Source organism: Gossypium hirsutum, chromosome A05 (assembly GCF_007990345.1).
Source record: "Gossypium hirsutum isolate 1008001.06 chromosome A05, Gossypium_hirsutum_v2.1, whole genome shotgun sequence".
In the NCBI taxonomy this organism is placed as follows: Eukaryota; Viridiplantae; Streptophyta; class Magnoliopsida; order Malvales; family Malvaceae; genus Gossypium; species Gossypium hirsutum.
Genome location: NC_053428.1, coordinates 29,003,155 through 29,023,465, shown reverse-complemented (window position 1 = coordinate 29,023,465; position 20,311 = coordinate 29,003,155). Strand labels below are relative to the sequence as shown.

The 20,311-nt window shown below is 33.7% G+C and overlaps 2 protein-coding genes and 1 long non-coding RNA gene across 3 annotated transcripts; 2 read left to right on the top strand and 1 right to left on the bottom strand.

Annotated features, from left to right (window-relative positions):
- The first annotated feature begins 5,736 nt into the window (after nucleotides 1–5,736).
- Nucleotides 5,737–6,929, top strand: LOC107957560 (pathogenesis-related thaumatin-like protein 3.5). The gene is made up of 2 exons (XM_016893098.2): nucleotides 5,737–5,897; nucleotides 6,047–6,929. Exons 1-2 carry the CDS (start codon nucleotides 5,849–5,851, stop codon nucleotides 6,733–6,735), a joined length of 738 nt encoding a protein of 245 aa, XP_016748587.1. The 5' UTR covers nucleotides 5,737–5,848; the 3' UTR covers nucleotides 6,736–6,929.
- A 653-nt stretch (nucleotides 6,930–7,582) lies between these two features.
- LOC121229020 (uncharacterized) lies at nucleotides 7,583–8,560 on the top strand. Its single transcript, XR_005926442.1, has 2 exons — nucleotides 7,583–8,131; nucleotides 8,243–8,560. It is a non-coding gene; the product is annotated as an uncharacterized lncRNA (long non-coding RNA).
- A 929-nt stretch (nucleotides 8,561–9,489) lies between these two features.
- LOC107957561 (uncharacterized) lies at nucleotides 9,490–15,740 on the bottom strand. Its single transcript, XM_016893099.2, has 17 exons — nucleotides 15,189–15,740; nucleotides 14,204–14,563; nucleotides 13,927–14,067; nucleotides 13,694–13,826; nucleotides 13,455–13,568; nucleotides 13,292–13,365; nucleotides 13,142–13,216; nucleotides 12,957–13,049; nucleotides 12,799–12,859; nucleotides 12,307–12,639; nucleotides 11,937–12,063; nucleotides 11,731–11,830; nucleotides 11,357–11,426; nucleotides 11,122–11,274; nucleotides 10,893–10,988; nucleotides 10,212–10,534; nucleotides 9,490–10,098 (listed from the first exon to the last, which is right to left on the bottom strand). The coding sequence occupies exons 1-17, from the start codon at nucleotides 15,240–15,242 to the stop codon at nucleotides 9,841–9,843; spliced, it is 2,565 nt and encodes an 854-aa protein (XP_016748588.1). The 5' UTR covers nucleotides 15,243–15,740; the 3' UTR covers nucleotides 9,490–9,840.
- Nucleotides 15,741–20,311: the final 4,571 nt, after the last annotated feature.

Below are 20,311 nucleotides of genomic sequence, written 5' to 3'. Positions count from 1 at the left end.
TTCCTTTCTATTTCCTCCATCTTCTAATATTCCTAAATTATTTTATAAAGAATTATTATAGAGGTTTTTTTATAGAAATTAATATTTTTGCTATGCCACGCTTAATATTCAGTTGATTGTTTCCATTATTGCAAAATGTTGACAGTCATTGGACTTTATTATATTCTCGAATTTTATTTGCAAGTAACTCTCTTTCACACTAAAATATAGGTGGGGTCGAATAGAATCTTAAAAAAAGTGACATTGATATACATCTTGTAGCCTTCTTCATTTCTCATAAGTTTATTTTTATTCCCACACACCAATAACTTTAAAGTTCTATTTTGCAATTGATGGGAAATTAAAAAAGGCATGTCTATTCACCGATGTATTCACATTCCTCTACAAGCATGGTACTATGAGGATGACTATTGAAAACTGTAGTTGCATTGAGGTCAATAATATTGTCAAATTTTGATTTAGAAGAAACTTTGAGGTTTATTTACCTGTAATATTGTCAAATATTGTCAAAACTATTTCTATCAATGCAAAATGTCAATAGTCATTATGCTTCATTGTATCCTTGAGGTTTATTTACACGTAAATTTTTTACACACCAAAATATAAGTGAGACAAATAGAACCTTTAAAAAAAATGACATTGATACATACTTTTGAAACCTTCTTAATTTCTTTTAAGTTTATTTTTATCCTCACATGTCAACAGTTTTTAGTTACTTACTGTGCCTCGCTTACTAATATATTTCAAAGGCATCTTATTTTCTAAAAAAATAAACCATAAAAGCAATATTTTATTTTGGAAAGTGAAAAAAATATCTAATGAGTTTGGTTCGGAACTCTTTACGTCAAATAGCAATTATCTTTGTGATTAAATTTTATTTTCTAAAAAATAAACCACAAACCATAAAGGCATTCATAATTGTGATTAAATTTTTGTGAAAGATTGTAAATGGGAATAATATGGTCTTAAAGGTAAATTATTATTTAAAAAAATAGTTTAATTGAGTGGAGAGAGGTAAATTTAAATTTTATGGGAAATTGCAGGATCGGAATTCGGAACCAAATAGTCGTAGGTGAAACTCACGTGATTTGAAGCTTCTCTTGCACGTGCAGTCCTCTTCTCTCTAGTAAACCCCTTTAAATAAAACTTATCAACTAGCATTTTACAGAAAACATAATTTGGAATAAAATAAAACTTAATATATATATTAATTATAGAATCTAAATCAATGTAAAACTATACAATTAAAAAATAATGACGCCAGTTCATCTCACAGTCTACAATAAGAATACAATCATATGACACCGTATAAAAATAATACAAATTATACAAATATATAAACATTTAAAAATTAATATTTAAACTATATTTATATAAAAATTAGTCAAAATTTGAGTTATAATTATAATAGTAAATGCTTTGAATTTAAACGTTAGAGATTGTATTTTTATTTTTTTTATTTAAATATTTATATAAAGCTTCATATGTAAAAAAAAGCCCGTAAGAAAATGTAACAAAAATTAATTAAGTTCATGTATTAAATTCTCATCCAATTAAATTATTGTCATTAATTAAAATAATCAATTAAGCCCCTTCATAAATGATTTTCATCATTGACTACGCTGACTGTTAAATAAATTAATAAATCAATTAGATGATGACACATGACGGTTTTTTGTTTAATTTATATTTTTCCTATAAAGATATTAAAAATCATAAAAATATTTAAAAATATACAAATTATTAAATATTTAAAAATATTTAAAAAAATATAAAAATTGATATCAAGTTATAAAATTTATAAAAAATAAAAAAATCTAAAAATTTATAAATTCTAATAAATTATAAAATTAATAAAAACATATTTAAATTATTTAAACTTTTATAAAAACATATTAAATTTCTATAAAAAAAAACTTGTTAAAAAAAGTATTAAAGGTATAAAAATTTACATAAACTTATAAAAATTATAAAAAAAAAACCATAAAAACTTGAATTGGACTGGATCTATCGGTTGAACCGATTAGACTAAAATAAACAAAGGTATTAATCCAAAGAAGGACATTAGACCAGTTAACTTAAGAATTGAATGATTAAACCGATTTTTCATTCTAAAATTCTCGGCATATGCTAATAGTTTGATAATGAAATTTTGATTTGATAAAAAAATATTAAAAAAATAAAAAAATCAATTCAATCGTCCAATTCTAGGTCAATCGGTCTAATAGCTTTTTTCGGACCGGTACCCTTCCGATTTCGGGCTAACTAGTTTAGTTCAAGTTTTTATTGTAATGATCAAATTTTTATCGATATTGGAAAAGCCAGTTCATGACCAAATCTAATAAATCAAATTGTTCGAAAAGTTGAAATGAGAAGGTTACGAATCTATTATGAATTTAAGAAGTGGGAATAGCAAATAATTAAATTGATTTAATTATTATAAATAGTATAGGACTAAATTAAAATGATGAGTAAATAAAAGAATTGATTAAGCTTATGCATGTCCTTGTTTGATAATTAAACAAGTCCTTAAGAATCAATAACCCATAATTAATAAAAGATTACCGGTTCGCATTGATCCCAACCTTTTATTTCCAGTAATTCAACCATCAAAGAATCATGACCATTGATTTATATAAATTGTTTTAATTAATTAAGCTTAATATGGACAAGTAGGTACTGGAATGAAAGAGAAAAGCCATTCTCTTCTTCCACATTCGGTTCATCAAAGCATGAAAGAAAAGAGAAATTTTGGTAGTTTTTCCTAGTATTCGTCAATCCACATTCTTAATGTAGGTAAGATTTTTAATTGAAATTTTCATGGATTGTGAATATTGAAACTTAGCATGTTTTGCTCAATGTTTAGAATTTTCAATTGTTGAAATAAGTTCAAGTTTCCATTGTTGAATGCTGATAAAATTTAAATCTTGAAATCATGATTTTCATAATTGTATAAGTTTGATTAAGTACAGAACATGTTAGATCATAATGGGTAATGTTGGTTTAAGCTTAATTTGGAGTATAGTTTATATGAATAATTTCATCATATTAGGATTCAATTGAATAAAATAAAAGTTGTTAAAAATTTATATCATAAATTGAAAGTTAGAGGTTTGTAGTAAAGAAATGTCAAATCAATTTTCAATTCGATAAAGCAAATCAAAAGTTACTACCATTCCAAATTATAAAATGATGAATTTGATGTTGTCAAATTAAGTCTAACATCATTTAATAAGGAATAATCATTATTATCACCATTATAACATGATTCAACATGATATCAAGATTTCAATATAACATATATACGACTGTATCAAACATATTTTTACACTTAATTATACATACATACTTAATTTGGATATAGTTGGCATGTCATAGCGTCACTGATATAGTGATTTACTAGCTCAAATTCCCTGAGGGTCATGAGCAAATACTAAAGTCATCATTGTTAGGCAACCCAAGATGGTTGAATAAAATGGTTCGCGCAGATACTAAAAGTCATCATTATCGAGCAACTCGGATGATAGAATAAAACAGTCCCAATTCTTAAAGGGTCGTGGACTTACTCGTTTTACAGATCCGAGCATCTGTGCTAATGACTATCATTCGTTAATAAAAGCCGAAATTAGTTAATATTGAAAATGAGATTGAATGGTATTTTGAATTATTAAATGCATCAGAATATGAAAGTATGAAATGTTGAAATATGTAATGAATGAGGAAGTTGGGAAATGATGTGATTATTGACTTTGTGATGGAGTAAAATAGCTAATGTTAGGTTTATTTATTTGTTTAAATTGAATTATATACATTGAATTTTAACTATAGTAGTACCATTGAGTATTCAATATTCAGCGTATAATTATGTTTGTTTCCGTATACAAATCTTAGACATGAGTAGACATAGATTTACAACATTCAAGCATCCAACTCAACAACTCAATTCGAGATATGTATTATTAACTCTTTTGTATGTACGTATGTATGTATGTATGAATGTATGACTTTGGGCTATATGACATGTACCTAGGTTAATTGTGGTTGAGTGTTGAGTTTGCGTTTTGGTAACTTGGTTTATTTGTTTCATAAACTTGAATTTCATAATTTGATTAGTAGTTAATTAAGCTAGTTTTATATGAGTTTTGAATATGCAAATTGGTTGTTTGGGTATTTATGTGTGAATTGCTATGAAATGGTGGTGTGCAATTGTGTTTATATGTGACAAATTGATGGTTTGGCATTGATATAAAGTTTACGTATGTTTAAGGTTGTATTTGGAATGTTTTGAATGTTTGAAATTGAGCATTTAGGGTCATTATAGCATTTAGTGTCGAGACAAAAAGTACATGTCTTGAGATGTCTCGAGACTTTAAGAATGTGAAATTGTTATTTGGGTTGTTAAAATGGCTAATGTTTTGAGACTATTCTTTCATGTCTCGAGACAATTGACAGAATGTCTCAAGATAAAGTGAGTTTGTCTTAAGACATGGAAACATCAAAACTAAACAAGTTTTGTCCTATTTCAAGACTCGAGACAAGAACTCCTTGTCTTGAGATATCCAAACACCGAAGTTTAATTGAGAAAATAGGGGAGGTTGGTCTCGAGACCTAGTCTCGAGACTTAAGGAACCTTTCCTAAATACATCACTTCTAGTGCCTCAAGACATGTAAACTTCGAAGCAAAAAAAAAATCAAAAATAAAATAAAGTCTATCTTGAGACATAACACTAAAATTTGATAATTGAGTTTGGATTCGATTCCTAACTCTAAATTTGACCTTGTATAACTCCGTAAAATGATGAATTTGATTCTTGGACATTATGAATGTGTGATTGTGATTATGATTGGTGGCTAAATTGGTTTGAATGATAATTATAAATTAAATTTTATGATTGTATAATGAGATAGTCTGAGTTGCTTCGACAATGTAGTGATTTGGATCTGACAATTAGATCAGGTTTGAGGAGTTTCATTTATGATTTTTTTTATAATAAGTTTACATCAAATTTAATATTTTTATAATTATTTACAAATTTTTTTAAGAATTCTAATACGTTTTTATTTTAAATGTTTTTTAAATTATTAATTTTATAAAATTTATAATTTATTATATTTAATATTTATATATATTTTTATAAAATATTAGATTAAACCAAAAAGCTACCCCATATCACCATTTGATTGGTGCGCCAATTTATTTTAACGGTTAACGTGATGAATGACGAAAACTATTAACGAATGAGCTTAATTGATTATTTTAATTAACGACAAAAACTTAATTTGATGCAAAATCAATATAGGGGCTTATTGATTTTTTTACATTTTCTTAAATACCTTTTACATATAAAACTAGTAAAAGATGAAAAATATCATTATATTAATATTTAATCTTTTATTTAAAAAATTAAATAATTTATTTAACTAAATTGGTGTTGTGATATAAGTATAGATACGAAAAATTTATGAACTTAATAAATAGCATCTTAGAACATAATTAGTATTAAAAAAAGGATAAAATATCATACAAATACACGAATTACCATGTTTCTAGAACCGAAGCAAGAGATTAATAATCTAAGTATCATAACCGACCATGAAAAGACAGAAGAGAGGAAATTAATGTTACAAATTGTTTTGATAATTTACTCAGTACTCCCAAAGAGAACTGAGAATCTAATATTGTTCACGAAAAGTTTGACAAACTTTTATTATATTTGCAAGCAAAATTTATGGGGTACACACAACAACTTTCTATATTAACACCTAACCATCCCATTTTTCCCCTGCATCAAATCTCTCCACTTCCTTCCCATTTATCTCAACCTTTCCTTCCTTACAAATACCATCAATGGCGATTTCTGGGCTTTATCTTCTTTTTCTAAATCTCTTCTCTTATGGTAAATCTGTAATTTATAAAGTATCCATGTTGTCTTTTTCTTTTTTTCTTTTTTCTTTTTTTTTTGTGAATCATTTTTAGTTAAAAGCTGATTTAAACATTTGGATTCTAGTTGCATTGTTTCAACTTTGGTTGTAATGACGGTTTCAGGGACGATTCTGTCTTCAGCGACGCTTTTTACACTCCAAAACCATTGCAGTTTCATGGTATGGCCAGGTTCACTCTCCGGTAACGGTGCTGCGATTGGCGAGGGTGGATTTGTTTTGGCACCTGGTTCATCAGCTCAATATCAGGCTCCACCTGGCTGGTCCGGTCGATTCTGGGGTCGAACCGGCTGCACATTTGACAACTCTGGCTCTGGGAAATGCGTAACTGGCGACTGTGGTGGAGTACTGAAGTGTACTGGCGGCGGCGCGCCACCTGTCTCCCTGGTGGAGTTCACGATTGCAGGCGGAGGCTCGGGTGATAAGGACTTTTACGATGTCAGTCTGGTGGATGGTTACAACGTTGCCTTAGGAGTCAGGGCAACTGGTGGTTCAGGGGATTGCCAATATGCAGGCTGTATCTCGGATCTTAATTCCAATTGCCCGCCCGAGTTGCAGGTCATTGACTCAGGTTCTGTCGTAGCTTGTAAAAGCGCCTGTGCGGCGTTTAACTCGCCTGAGTTTTGCTGCACTGGCGACCATGCTACACCTCAGACTTGCTCGCCGACGCAGTACTCGGTGCTGTTCAAGAATGCTTGTCCTACAGCATATAGTTATGCTTATGATGATGCCTCAAGTACTCGGACTTGTTCTGGGTCGGATTATTTGATCACGTTTTGTCCAACTGAGTCTTGATTCATAATTATGGTTAGAATAAATGTTGATTGGTTTTGATCATGATTGTGGTTAGAATAAATGTTTATTAGTAGTTTCTTAGGTAAATTTGATGCTTGGTATTATGGGAATTTTTTGATTGGATTGTTATGCAACGTTGAAATCAAAGCATTTTTGCTTAAAATAGATGATAAGGTATGGTCTTTTAGTTACAACATTTCGACTGTTTCAAAGATTGTGATTTTGTTTGTTTGGCCAGAAAGAAAATGCGCGTTTAAGAAGGAAAATTTTCTTTCAGTATAATGAAATTCAATGAACCAACGATGAATGGCAGCAGGGATTCAAAAAATATGTATACAAAAAATTAATTAATAACTTATGATTATTACCTAAATTAAAGATTATTATCCCATAACTAGAAATTTTTTAAGATGAAAAAGAAAACAAAAACTATAAAAATAGTTATTTATATATAATTTAAATTACTTTTTAATCATTAAATTTTAATTTATTACAAAATATCATTAACATTATCAATTTATAATATTTTAATCACTGTATTATTATCTAATAATAAAAATGTTAAGAAATTCTGATGAACTATATATTGTGCCATTAAATGATACTGTGTCATCAGATCTTTTTCAAACAATATATACATATAATGGTATTTTTGGTGAGACGCACTAATACTAAAAAATAATATATATACATATAATATTTATTAAGTTAAATTACATTAAAAATTACTTTAACTTTAGTTTAAATAATAAAATAATTACTTAATTTTTAATTCAGTCATTTAATTTTAAAAAAATAACGATTCAATTATTAATGTTATCGAAAAATAACAATTCAATCATCCACTAACACACATTTAATGTAACCTGTTAACTAACTGACCTGACTAGTTAAGTAACCACGGAAACTCAATTTAAGAACCAAACAAAACAATAAAAGAAGAAATATGCCGAAGCAAGAGAGAGGGGAATCTGAATCTAACAAAATGTCATTGTCATTGCTAGCTTTTCCTATTCTAACATAGCATTTGGCAACAAGAGAAAGGTGAATTTGTAAGGAAACGTCACAACTAAAACTGCCCTTTCTAAACCCAGGTAAACTCAACCTCCAAAGCTCCACTCATCACTAATGGCATATCATCATTACCTCCAAAGCTCATTAAATCCACTTTCAGATCCCTAGAATCTATCAACCCAAAACCTCATTCGGGTTTCTCAAATTTTTATTTCGTCTATCGAGGAGAAGAAAGCTTCACAGAGGAGAAGCGATAGTCAAAGTTTCATCTCCATCTGACAGTGGAGATGGTAGATGGGGGTATTTTGATTTTGAATTTTTTCTTTGTGTTTCTAATATTATAGGGAGCTTTCTCTTAAAGTGAAAGTCGGTAGATGAAAAGGTATATAGATGGGAAACTTAGTTGCAAAGCATTTAACCTTTGCAGAGTTCGTTAATGGTCATATAGATGTGTAAATTTTCGACATGTTTTTTGTATTTTCAAATTTTGCAGCAATGGCTTTGTTCTCGGATTCTTCCAAACAATCTCTTCTCACAACCTTCCTCCAACAACTCTGCCTTCCTCACGTTGCATCATCATCACTACTAGAGGCCACATGACCACACCCATCCGGTGTCCACCAAGGCACCAGCCCACCACTGCCATTCGTCTGCCATCCCTCTCTGACGATGCTAAGATATCTCTGACGGATCTTAAATGTGTTTTTGTGCTGGGGGGTTTCGGTTTCATCATTTTATTTATTTTGCTGATCCAAATTCGAGTCATAAAGATTGGGATTTAGAATTTTTCTCTTCTTCTTCCCTTTTGTTTTTCTCTTCTTATTTATCTCTTCTTCTACTGCTCAGTTAGGGTTCTAATATTGGGACTAATTAAATGACAAGTAAAATGCTATCGTGACCAGTTAAATGACAGGTCAACTTTTCATTACATTTTAATAGAAAAGAACTGATTTGTTAATTAAGTAACTGAGTTAAAAGCTGAATGATTGTTTTATTATTGAAACCAAAATTGAGTGATTACTTTTTACCTTTAATTTTTTATTTTTTATAAGCGTGGTGGAGCCCATTTGGTTTTTGAACTTTTCGTTTTCTTTCCCTTTTTTTTTTTAGTTTCTTTTCTTCCCCTCCAGCTCAAATGTTCTATCAACTCTCTAAAACTAGAAGCCAAACCCAGAATCTAGCTAACTCCGGTGTCGGGTCGCTGTGCCAGCCGTCATTTCCGATGGCTCGAGGAGCCCAAATTTCATCTCCAAGTTCGTTATCTCATACTCTTTTTGAATCTATCTTCCGTTTCTTCAAAATAATCACCGATTTTCTTGATTTAAAACCAAAGTTGTAGCCTACCTTTCTCGGATCTCCCTCCCCAATCGTCGGATCAGTTTTTGTTTTCTGTACGTTGTTTATCTACTCTTAAGCTTCAATTTCACCGTTGAGATCTGCGAATGGAGCACCAAAGCCTCATTAGGCTTGTCCTCTCCACTATCCAAATTCATGGATTTAGGGGTTCGTTGTTGACGTTTGGGTTTTGTTTTCAGTGGCTTGGGGTTTCTGGTTCGTGGGGTATTAGTGGGTTGAAGATGAGAGTTGGATGTTGAAGATGATAATGGCGAAAGTTCATAGGTGAGATGAAGATGGTGATTAAAGAACAGGGGAAAAAAAGAAGGGAGAAAATAAGAAACGTGATGATGTCATCACTTAACGGCACAATTCATAACATTTTTGAGATTGGAAACGGCACAGTAATCAAAATGTTTTTAAGATTATAAAATTTAATGATCAAAATGTAACTTAAATCATATACATATATAATTACTTTTATAGTTTACCTGAAAATAAAGAAGACAATAATCTGAGACATTTCCTTTCCAAAGGCCTTCGGCCAAACTTCCGGACACTCGCTCACAAGAGCTTCTTCCTTCTGTTTTCTTCTATTTTTTTTCTTTTGCTGCTTTTACATTCTTTTTCAATTTTCTCTACATTTGACTTTAAAGCCTAATCAAAACCCAAATTTTCCTATTTTTCTACAACTTTCCTACACTGGAACCCTAAGCCAAATTTAGAAGGAACAAGAGCAAGAGAATTAGGAGGGGCCTAGAGTTGGCTATATTTTACATACATTCCTTCCAAGGATGAATTGCTTGAAAATAAACGATTTCGGAAACGATTGAACCACGAAACCTTCATCTCGCCAGAGCCGGTGCATTGCCCCTCACCTTCCTCCTCACTACTAAACAGAGTTTGGTCTGAACAGTCTAGTGATGCTCCACATGCTAAATTATACGCCTGACATGCTGAATGGCATACTCGTAGTCTGTTGTCCCCATCACTATCGCATTTTTGGATCGATATCTGGTCATATATGATTGGTGTTTAGAGTCAAGCTCGTGAGGAAAATAAGAGCCATGAACCAAAAGCAAAATAACTACGGAGATGAATAAAACAATAGGGATGGGATGTTTTACCCAGCAGGCCAGTCGCTTGGCAGCCGATTCACAGTAGCTGGTTCCAAAGAGATTAGTAAACAACTTCTGAGCAACACTTGGGAATAGACGGTGGTAATTCGGCATGATGACAACTTCTTCAAGCTGTTGCAATACACTTGCCTCACTGGGTGCACAGTGTTGCCCAGACAATACTCTCTCCAACTTATTTTTGCATACAGAAAGACTAGAGAGGAGAGTGGAGCTGTTCTGGCATGTGTATCCCGCATAGTCAGAGCAGCGGAACTCGCAAACTCCATTGTCACAGACACCACCATGAAGACTACATTGTTCATCGCAAACGGCTGCATATGAAATTCAAAGCAAAAAGGTAAAGAGTGGGGGCGGGGGGAAATGGTATTAACCGCCTGTATTTATCCTGACATAAGCAGGAGGATTACATATTTCGCATCATGAAATGGTATAAAAAATGACATGAGAACCTTAGGAGGTGTCTATAAATATATATAAGCATATTGAAACAGCCCTCTTCAATTCTTTTTCTTTGAAAAGGAAAGGAATATATCTTTTATTTGTGTGCTTAACTATGTGATAAAAGTGCTCTAAAAAGGCCTGTGCAAAAATGACAAAAAGATCAAACCTCTCAAATTTTTCTTCACAAAAAAAGAAACTTACAGAATAACAGCTAAATAAACACATTACCAGTGGAACAGTCAATGCCAGTATAACCATTTTCACATCCACAAACCCCATTTGACAGACACGTCCCATGCCCATTACAATTGCTAGGGCAATATCCTGTATAACAGAAGAGGACAAAGGAAAATAACATCAGTTTATTGAAAAGGATTAGCTCAGAACAGATTTAGCATACCATGAGTTATTTTGTACATAGCTAAATAATGGAATAGAGAAGGATCCTGGAGCTCACTTTTACTACAATCATGACCATGAAACCCAGGAAAGCAGCGACATTTTCCGCTGACACAATCACCATTAAAATTACAAGAATTGGGACATTGCCCGGACACTGGAACCGGACCAGCACTACAGAGTTCATGGTAAGCAGGACAAATCAGCTCACCTGCAGATAAAAAACATTGAAAGAAATTGTCAACGCATGTAGATATATCTTATTAACTAAAAAGTAAGTAGATTGAAATTACCATTAAAACCAGGGAACTGAACTGGTCCACCAACTTTGGCACACACTTTCCAGATACCATCCACAGCAACCTAATCAAACAATTATAAACAAAAGGATGAAGAAGTGTATGTGAGAATGAGCTTAAAGTTCAACCTGCAAATTATTCTTTGTCAGTTTCAACATTTATAATATAAACAAAAGGTATTATTTCAGTCAACCAGGCCATGATCAACAAGTTTAATTCTGACATTGCAGTAAATCAGCATTGGCCAAGTAGCTTATTCTAAAAGATAATATTACAGCCCACACCAATCATAACTCACAAGCTTTGATGCTGCTTTTCTAAAAAATTACAAAAGCACAAAGCTTGACCTTACAAACACCAATCCATACCTCTAATGAGTTATTTACACATCTGTGCTGATAACAACCATTTCCTTGGGTCATAGAACCACGGACAAAACCTGTACGAACTAAGGATGAGGCCATGCACCTAATAATCACATCAAAACAAAAACTTCATCAACCATTCCTAAGGTAATATGAAAATTTTAAACCAATTCCCAGTAAAGTTTTTAAGGTTGAAACTCAAAACTCACCTGGAGTTACTCCCTCTCACTTCGCCTAACATTCTATCCGGGGCCCTTGCACTATTACTATCCGTACAAGATCCATCAGAGTAAGCCACAAAGAATGTGCAATAATCAGCCAATGAGGACTGACCACCTGGAAAAGTAAAAAACATAAGTACATAGACCTCACAAGGAGGACCAAACTAAAAGTTCAATGACGTTGATAAGCATAAAATGGTAGCATCACATGCCCATATCTTGAAATCTGTTCATTCACTTTAATACTTGAGTTGCACGTGCAAATATGAATTCAGTTTATAATTGTAGGGAGCAGGTCATAAAAGAGGGCCTCAAAAACAAAAAGCAGACAGATAAAAGAACACAAACAAGAACATACCCTTGTTAGCCTGAGGAAAGTACCGAGTCCATTGAGGTAGGTCCGTGTTATAACTTACAATAGGACAGTAACCTTCTGCTTCCCTGTTATACGTACAACCGGACAAATTGGTTGTGTTGCAATGATATGCTCCCTTCCAGAGATTGCAAGGAGAAGTCAGAAAATCAGTTCCTTGGTTGTGACCCCAATCAAGATGATCTGCCATGCTATAGTTAGCTTGATACCATCCACTATCCTCCAACAAAGCCAGTGTCATTTTTGAAACAACTGATTTTGTATCCACAGATCCCGTCATTATCTCATTCATCAAAAGCCTTTTCTCCCAATGAGATCCTGCAGCCAAGTCATCACTTAAACTTTATTGACCAAACTGCTTGCTGCATCTTCCGTTAGGAATCATATTGTGCAATGTATGCTAGTTTTGAGAAAGGTTCTATGTGAGCAACATCTCAATAGAGAGGAGAGAGACAAATAACAGACAGAACTGAATACCTGATGTCCCACGTCCTCCCCCATCTTCTAGCTCTAAGCCAGTAAAATTTTCTGAGAATGCCTGTCAATTAAACTGCCATAAACTATTTTTTTGATTTTCTCATTGTTTCATTAATCTAAAACCACAAAACTCGACACACAAAAAATGTCAACAATACCCCATAATGATGCCGCGAGTGCATAACAACACGTGGGAGCACCACACGTGTAACCATCCTCCCAAGCCTTTCATCTATAATATGTTCAGTAACCTGCAGAATGCACACAGAGATAACCGAACAGTATTTATGCAAATTGCTTTGATGCCTCAAGGGCATATTCATAGTAAACACCATGCAATTACCTTACTACGCCTCCTTTTTCTCTCATCCCTAAAGTGCATAAAAGCATGCGGATCAAAGCCAAGAACATGCATAACCTGGATAAGAACAATATTTAGGAGACTAAATTTCCTTCTATGCTTTTCTAAACTCATAAAATAACATCACCACACCTCGTGGATAAGAGTAGCTGAAAGTAAAGTCTCTGCTTCTGCAGTTAAATGCCGAGGAGCAACATTCACATGTCCTACAAAAACATTGCCTTTGGTTTTAGACTTCTACTTCACACAACAGCAACATATTCCACACTTTAGAGATGTGCCAATTAGAAATTACCGGCAATTGCACGGCCCCACTGGTCACGTTCACATGCTACTGCCCATGCCAAAGTGCTGCCAGTGGTAGGTCGTGTAGTCACAAGAAGGACCAAGTCTGCATCAGCAACACCCTCTGCAAGAAAAGTTGGATGAAGATAACAGTTACAAAACAATGAACCTAAAATGAAAGTGCTCTTAGAGGCCACATTCAAGATATTAATGGAACCAAACCACAGTGACAGAACTGAAATGAGATACCTTCAACATATTGACGAGGAAGCTGTACACCTCCATCTTGTCCGCATGCAGAATATCCACTCAACCTCAAATTCCCTTTCACAGACTCTACGGCCAAGGCTCTCTTGAACCAGTCAGCTGTCTGCCCTAGAGCCTTCATTATATTTCTTTCAAAAGTTAGCATTGGCTTCATTGTAATTCAAATGAATACAAATTTCTTTTGTAGTTTATCTGTAGTATGTATAGGGTAAAACCTTGTGAAGACGATAACGTTTGTCTTGCCCAGATAAATCATTCAAAGTGCAATTATACCAACAGTCACCATAAATCGGAGGATCACCATGAGGATTGCAGGAGCGTGTACCAGGAGATGAACTCACAGGAGGCTCCCCAAGCTGATAAATAAAAATATATACAAAAATGAAAACAAAACAAGCATAGAGAGCAAACACCAAGGGTGAACGTTAGGTTTATAATCATGACCTTAACCACGATGTTACCAAGTCTACCAACGGAAAAAAAAGCACTCACCTTCACAATGTCACCAACTTTTCGACAATCTCTATCCGGTGAGAGGCCAACAGCATCATAATTTAAATATATTCTTATAGGTTGCTTAGCCTCCTTTGGATGCTCAAGCACTTCAGAAATCTCAAGCAAGGACCTTCCTTTGTGAAGAACACTATTTGAGGTACTGGAGTGGACATAAAATTGAGGGGTAACTGAATAAACCTTACGACCTGGTCGTCTCCTCTGTTCAATTATCTGGTCATGAATACATGAATGTGAGACAATGTTTTCACCAAGTCCTCTCTCTGGGCCTTCCCATTGTGGATGAGGCCGCTGAAATTTCGAAGTAGCTGCTCCAAACCATAACAATATCAATAAAACCTGCAATAGACACCAGAAAAAGCCTGGGTTTCAGTGGGAAGTAGACAAACAAATTAAATACAAAAGCCAACAGAGACTATGTACGCAACAATGAAGATAATGAAACCAACCTAAGAGTGACTAATACCGGCACAAAAAAGATATTTTTGTAAATTATGAATTCAAATCCAGCTAATTTGAAACGACAAAATTTCAACTTCAAACAATTAATAAAATTTAAAAGCTTTATATACATAATCCTGGATAATTTTCAAATTCCAATGATGAATTAAACTAGAAGTTCACAGTTTTGTTCAATTAGTAAACCCTAGTGAACAGTTACCAAAAAGGAAAGGTCCCGGAAAAGTTTCAAAAATGGAAGTAAAATAAATAAATATAAATAAAACTAAAAAGTAACCAAATTAATTTCATCTATATACGAAGAGAAAACCAAGCAAAATGATTTGATTTTGTTTAAGAAAAATATTAGACAGAAAAAATCGGAAATATCTGATCTTTTTCCCACTAATTAGCTCAGTAACGGCAAGAGCTCTGCACCATTTTGATTTCTACCAGAAAACCCATGGATTCAATTTTTTTCAAGAAAAAGAAAAGGAGAAAATTTACAGTGAAATCGAAGGTTCACCTCGAATATAACGACAGCAAATCGAAGCTTCAAATCAAATCTTGTTACCATCATTGAACCAAAGCTGATTATATCCTCTCCAAGAAATGTCGAAAAAAGCAAAGCATTAACTCTTGTAATTCCATTCAAAATTCCCTCGACTCTCTAGCCGGCATTAAAATCCAGAAAAACTGCTCTTTACTCCACATTTGAACCCCACAAAATGCAAACCCAAAAATGACTCCAAAATTTGCAGAGCTTCTTTGATTTGATGAAAGCCCAAGCAAATCAAAAATTTAAAAAAAAGGAGGGAAATATAATGGAACTATAACTTTCGACTTGGTTTTTTTTTTCCTCTAATAAAAAATATTCTCTCGAGGTGAATTAACACCGCTAAATATTCTAAAGCTTCCCCCTTTCTTTGTTTCCGGGTTTCTTTTTGGGTGTGCAGAGATATGAGGAACAGTGACAGTGAAGTAAGAAACAAATAAATGGTGAGAGAGGAACAGCGAGAGGAGCTAATAGAAAGAAACTGAGAAAGAAAAATCAAGAGATTAGTAAGGGTGGGAGAGTTCACCATTATTTTATAATTTTTTATAGCTTTTTCTTTTTGCCTCTCTTTTTTTCTACAGTAGGAATTTTTTCAGTTATGTAAGAAATATAATTATTAAAAATTCATATAAAATTCAAATGTAAAGTTAAATGTTAATAACTTATTTTATCATGGTTTAAAATTTAATTTTTATTATTTGATTTATAGAAGATAAAATTATAAAAATACACTCATTATACGTTATTAGTTACTAAATTATGGATAAATTTTTGATTTGGTCAATTAATTAAAAAAGTTACAATTTGATCGCTAAACTATTCAAAAGTTTTTATTTAGGTTATTGGGTTGTTAATCGATATTACATGCCTTTTTGTATTCGCGTTGCCTACACCAATCAAAAGTTGTCTTTCATTTCCTCTTCTACAGTTCAATTTTTTTCAGGAAATAATTTTGAACGTCACGAATTTACGAACTAAAATTCAAACAATTTGTTTCTCTGATTTTTGACACAGACTGTCAGATCGACTTGGATATAGAGTATGTTATTCTACTCGTCGATAGGTACTAATACACAGTATAAATTATCGAATCATTACTTAAAGCTCGCTAGTAGAACTTTTAAAAGAAAAAACTTAACAGCTCAGTTATTTAAATGAAAATTTTCAAATAGTTTAATGAGCAAATTATAATTTTTTTAGTTAAGTGACCAAAACGAAAACTTACCCATAATTTAGTGACTAATGATGCAATTCACCCTAATTTTCTATAAAATTTTAAAACAAATACTAATTAATAACCAAATACCAAGGTTTTCAAGATTTTAACTAGTTCCATCATCAAGGGTAGGTTGTAATTTTGAAGTTTCTTTGTAGTCATCTACTGGTTTCTTCCATTTGATTAAATATATTATTAAAAATTTATAAAAGTTATTTTTTAAAACAGAAAAAATTAATTTTACTAAATCAAATCATTTTTTAGCCCAAATCAACCATCCGTACCGATACTCCAGCAAAATTAATCCAACAATCCATTGTGAAATACCTTATAGAGTTAGTATAGTTAAAACATGTTAGTGGGTGAGATTTTATAGTAGAATCTAGTGCTGATTCAACTACGGGTGTCAGATTGTACCCATGTACTGTGATTTAGGTGTCACAAATGTTTGAAGGGTTTGTGTCTTGTGTACATCGAAAAATAAAACGTTAATTTCCAGTATGCATATCCGAGAGATGTTTTAAATAAATAAAAAAACTACTTTATTGTGAAATTAGGACTGTTTTGTTGAAAAGGAAAAATCCATTCTCGTAACAAGCTTTTTAAGCGGTATTTTGATATAGATGTTTTCATTGGAAAACAATATCAACGGAGGAATAGGAATTAAAATTCTACTTTTATTTAATTTCTTTAGGAGTTTTAGTTTTACTAGGTTTTTTTATTTCCTTATAAACTTTAAATTAGGAATTCTATTAGGACTTTAAATTAGGAATTAGATTAGGTTTTTCCTTTGTAATTAACAGCCTATAAAAAGGCTGCCAATATGAAATAAAAGGGGAGTTTATTTTTTATCACAAACGTTAGTTTGGGAAGGGGGTTCAGTCAAAGACGAATCTGCCTTTGAGTAACCATAGGTCGAAGCAAAGATACTTTCTCGTCTAGACCTGTGACTAGATCTTACGCCAAGGCGCATAACAACTTGGTATCGGAGTCAGCTGTCATGGGTGACGAAAAAACTTTGACAGCCAAGCTGGAGGCATTTATGGAACAAATGACTACAAGGCAACAAGCATCAGAGGAGCAGATGGCGATTTTATCTCTTTCAGTCCAAAAGACAACGAAAGAGAATTTAGAAAAAAATAATGAAGAACAAGGCAGCAGTGGAGGCAAGAAAAGAAATTCAGATTCACAACACGGTAGGGGCATGGTGCCAAGATACTCCAAGATAGAATTTCCCACTTATGATGGTGTTGGTGATCCTTTAGGATGGTTAAAAAGATGCGAAAATTTTTTTGGCAATCAGCGGACCAACGAAGAAGACAAAGTCGGGTTAGCTTCATTCCATCTCTTAGGAGAAGCACAATTGTGGTTTGATCAAATCGAGGAAGAGGAGGCAAATCTGGATTGGGAGCGCTTTAAAGAGTGTTGTCATGTCAGGTTTGGGCCACCTATGAGTAATAACCCCTTGGGGGAACTTGCAAACTTGAGACAAACTGGGACGGTAGAAGAATATCAACGTCAATTTCAATCACTACTGGCTAGGACTACTGATCTTAAACCTCGACAACAAGTAAACCTTTTTTACTGCCGGATTAGTAGAGGAACTTAGAATTGATATCGAGATGCAACAACCGGGAAACCTTAGAGTTGCAATGAATATGGCTCGAGCTTTGGAACGGAAACAAAAAGTCTCTTCCAAGATGTTATCTCAAACCAATCTAAACTGGTCAGCTTCCCAAAACACTGGCAGCAATTCCATTATTCCAACAACTAAGAGCTTTGAAAATGGAGGAGAACAAACAACGAAACTAATGGGGAATAACAACAAAATAGGTTCTTCTGCACCATTTATCAAAAGATTGACACGAGCAGAGATGGCGGAGAGAAGGGCTAAGGGATTGTGTTATAATTGTGACGAGTCTTACTCCATGGGGCATAAATGTAAAAGGCTATTTTGGATAGAAGTACCAGATATTGAAGATGGGCAAGATGATGAGGTAGATGATCTTGAAATTTCCTTACATGCCATTAGAGGAACTTGTAATTCATCTACTATGCAACTACCAGCAAAGGTGTCAGGAAAAACAGTGTTAGTTCTCGTTGATTCAGGCAGTACACATAACTTTCTACGCGAAGGTCTAGTGCCAAGATTGGGACTGAAAATACAAAAGAAAAGGGGGTTGCAAGTATGTGTGGCAAAAGGAGAACGGGTTCCTAGCATTGGCATTTGTAAATCAGTACAGTTCGTTGTGGCCAATGACAACTTTCAAGCTGATTTTTATACAATACCATTAGAAGGGTTTGATATGATTTTGGGGGTTAAATGGTTGTGTACCCTTGGTCCAATTTTATGGGATTTCAGCTCCTTAATTATGCAATTTGCAGTAAACAAGAAGAAGATACTCTGGCAAGGGCAGCACCTAGAGAAAGTTCCACGACTCAGCTTGATACAGGGACAGGATTTAACTAATATAGTATTAGATAAGCTACTGGTAGAATTTGCGCATTTATTCCAAGAACCGTCTAGGTTACCTTCTAACCGTAAATGTAACCATCGTATAACTCTCAAACCAGGAACGGGACCAATTGTAGTCAGGCCTTATCGATATCCACATTTTCAAAAGGATGAGATTGAGAAGAAGTGTGACCAAATTTTACAACAAGGAATCATTCGACCCAGTAGATCACCATTCTCTTCTCCAGTACTATTAGTAAAGAAGCATGACAGGTCATGGCGTTTTTGCATCGATTATCGAGAGCTTAATGCTTGCATTGTTAAAGACAAATATCCAATTCCTGTCGTGGATGAATTGTTGGACGAACTTCATGGGGCAAAATATTTTACAAAATTGGATTTACGATCGGGATATTTTCAAATTAGAATGGCAACTACTGATGTGGAAAATACAACCTTTCGAACCCACCATGGACACTTTGAGTTTCTTGTCATACCATTCGGGCTTACCAATGCCCCTTCCACATTTCAGAGTTTGATGAATGACATTTTTCGCCCTTACTTGTGTAAGTTTGTTTTAGTCTTCTTTGATGACATATTAATTTATAGCAAAACATGGACTGAACATATGCATCATGTAAAATTAGTTTTTGAACTCTTGCGGGATAATATGTTGTTCTTAAAGAAATCCAAGTGTTTCTTTAGAGAGTCTCAGGCAACCTACCTCGGTCATGTCATCCATGGTGAAGGGGTCGAGGTTGATCACACTAAAATTAAATATGTCACCGATTAGCCAACTCCTAAAACTACCAAGGCTCTACGAGGCTTTCTTGGGTTGGCAGGATATTACAGAAAATTCATCAATAATTATGGACAAGTGGCTGCATCCTTAACATCTCTTCTAAAGAAAAATGCTTTCAACTGGACTAAGGAAGCTGATGTTGCTTTCACCCAATTAAAAACTTCTCTTTCAGCAGTCCCAGTTTTGCAATTACCCAACTTTGCGGAGGAATTTGTGGTTGAATGTGATGCTTCGGACAACGGGTTTGGAGCTGTACTACAGCAAAAGGGACACCCCATTGCCTTTTTCAGTTGCAAGATTGCAGATCGACACCTTAAGTTGGCTGCCTACGAACGTGAATTAATTGGTTTGGCAAAGGCAGTGACTCATTGGCGACCCTATCTTTGGGGAGGGCATTTCCTCATCCGTACTGATCACTTCAGTCTTAAGTATTTGTTAGACCAACGACTTACGACATCCCTACAACAACATTGGATCAGCAAGCTAATGGGGTTTGATTTCCGAGTGGAATATAAAGCAGGGAAGTTGAACAGGGCTGCAGATGCTTTATCTAGAAAAGACAAAGACTTACCACACCTCATGACTATTTCATTCCCTCAAGTTGAAATTCTTAAAGCCAT

Coding starts and splice junctions, on each gene's coding strand:
- LOC107957560 (XM_016893098.2), top strand. CDS start 5,849: ATGGCGATTTCTGGGCTTTATCTTCTTTTTCTAAATCTCTTCTCTTAT. Junction 5,898..6,046: donor TCTAAATCTCTTCTCTTATG/GTAAATCTGTAA, acceptor TGACGGTTTCAG/GGACGATTCTGTCTTCAGCG.
- LOC107957561 (XM_016893099.2), bottom strand. CDS start 15,242: ATGATGGTAACAAGATTTGATTTGAAGCTTCGATTTGCTGTCGTTATA. Junction 13,569..13,693: donor TCCTCGTCAATATGTTGAAG/GTATCTCATTTC, acceptor CTTTTCTTGCAG/AGGGTGTTGCTGATGCAGAC. Junction 11,427..11,730: donor GTGTAAATAACTCATTAGAG/GTATGGATTGGT, acceptor TTGTTTGATTAG/GTTGCTGTGGATGGTATCTG.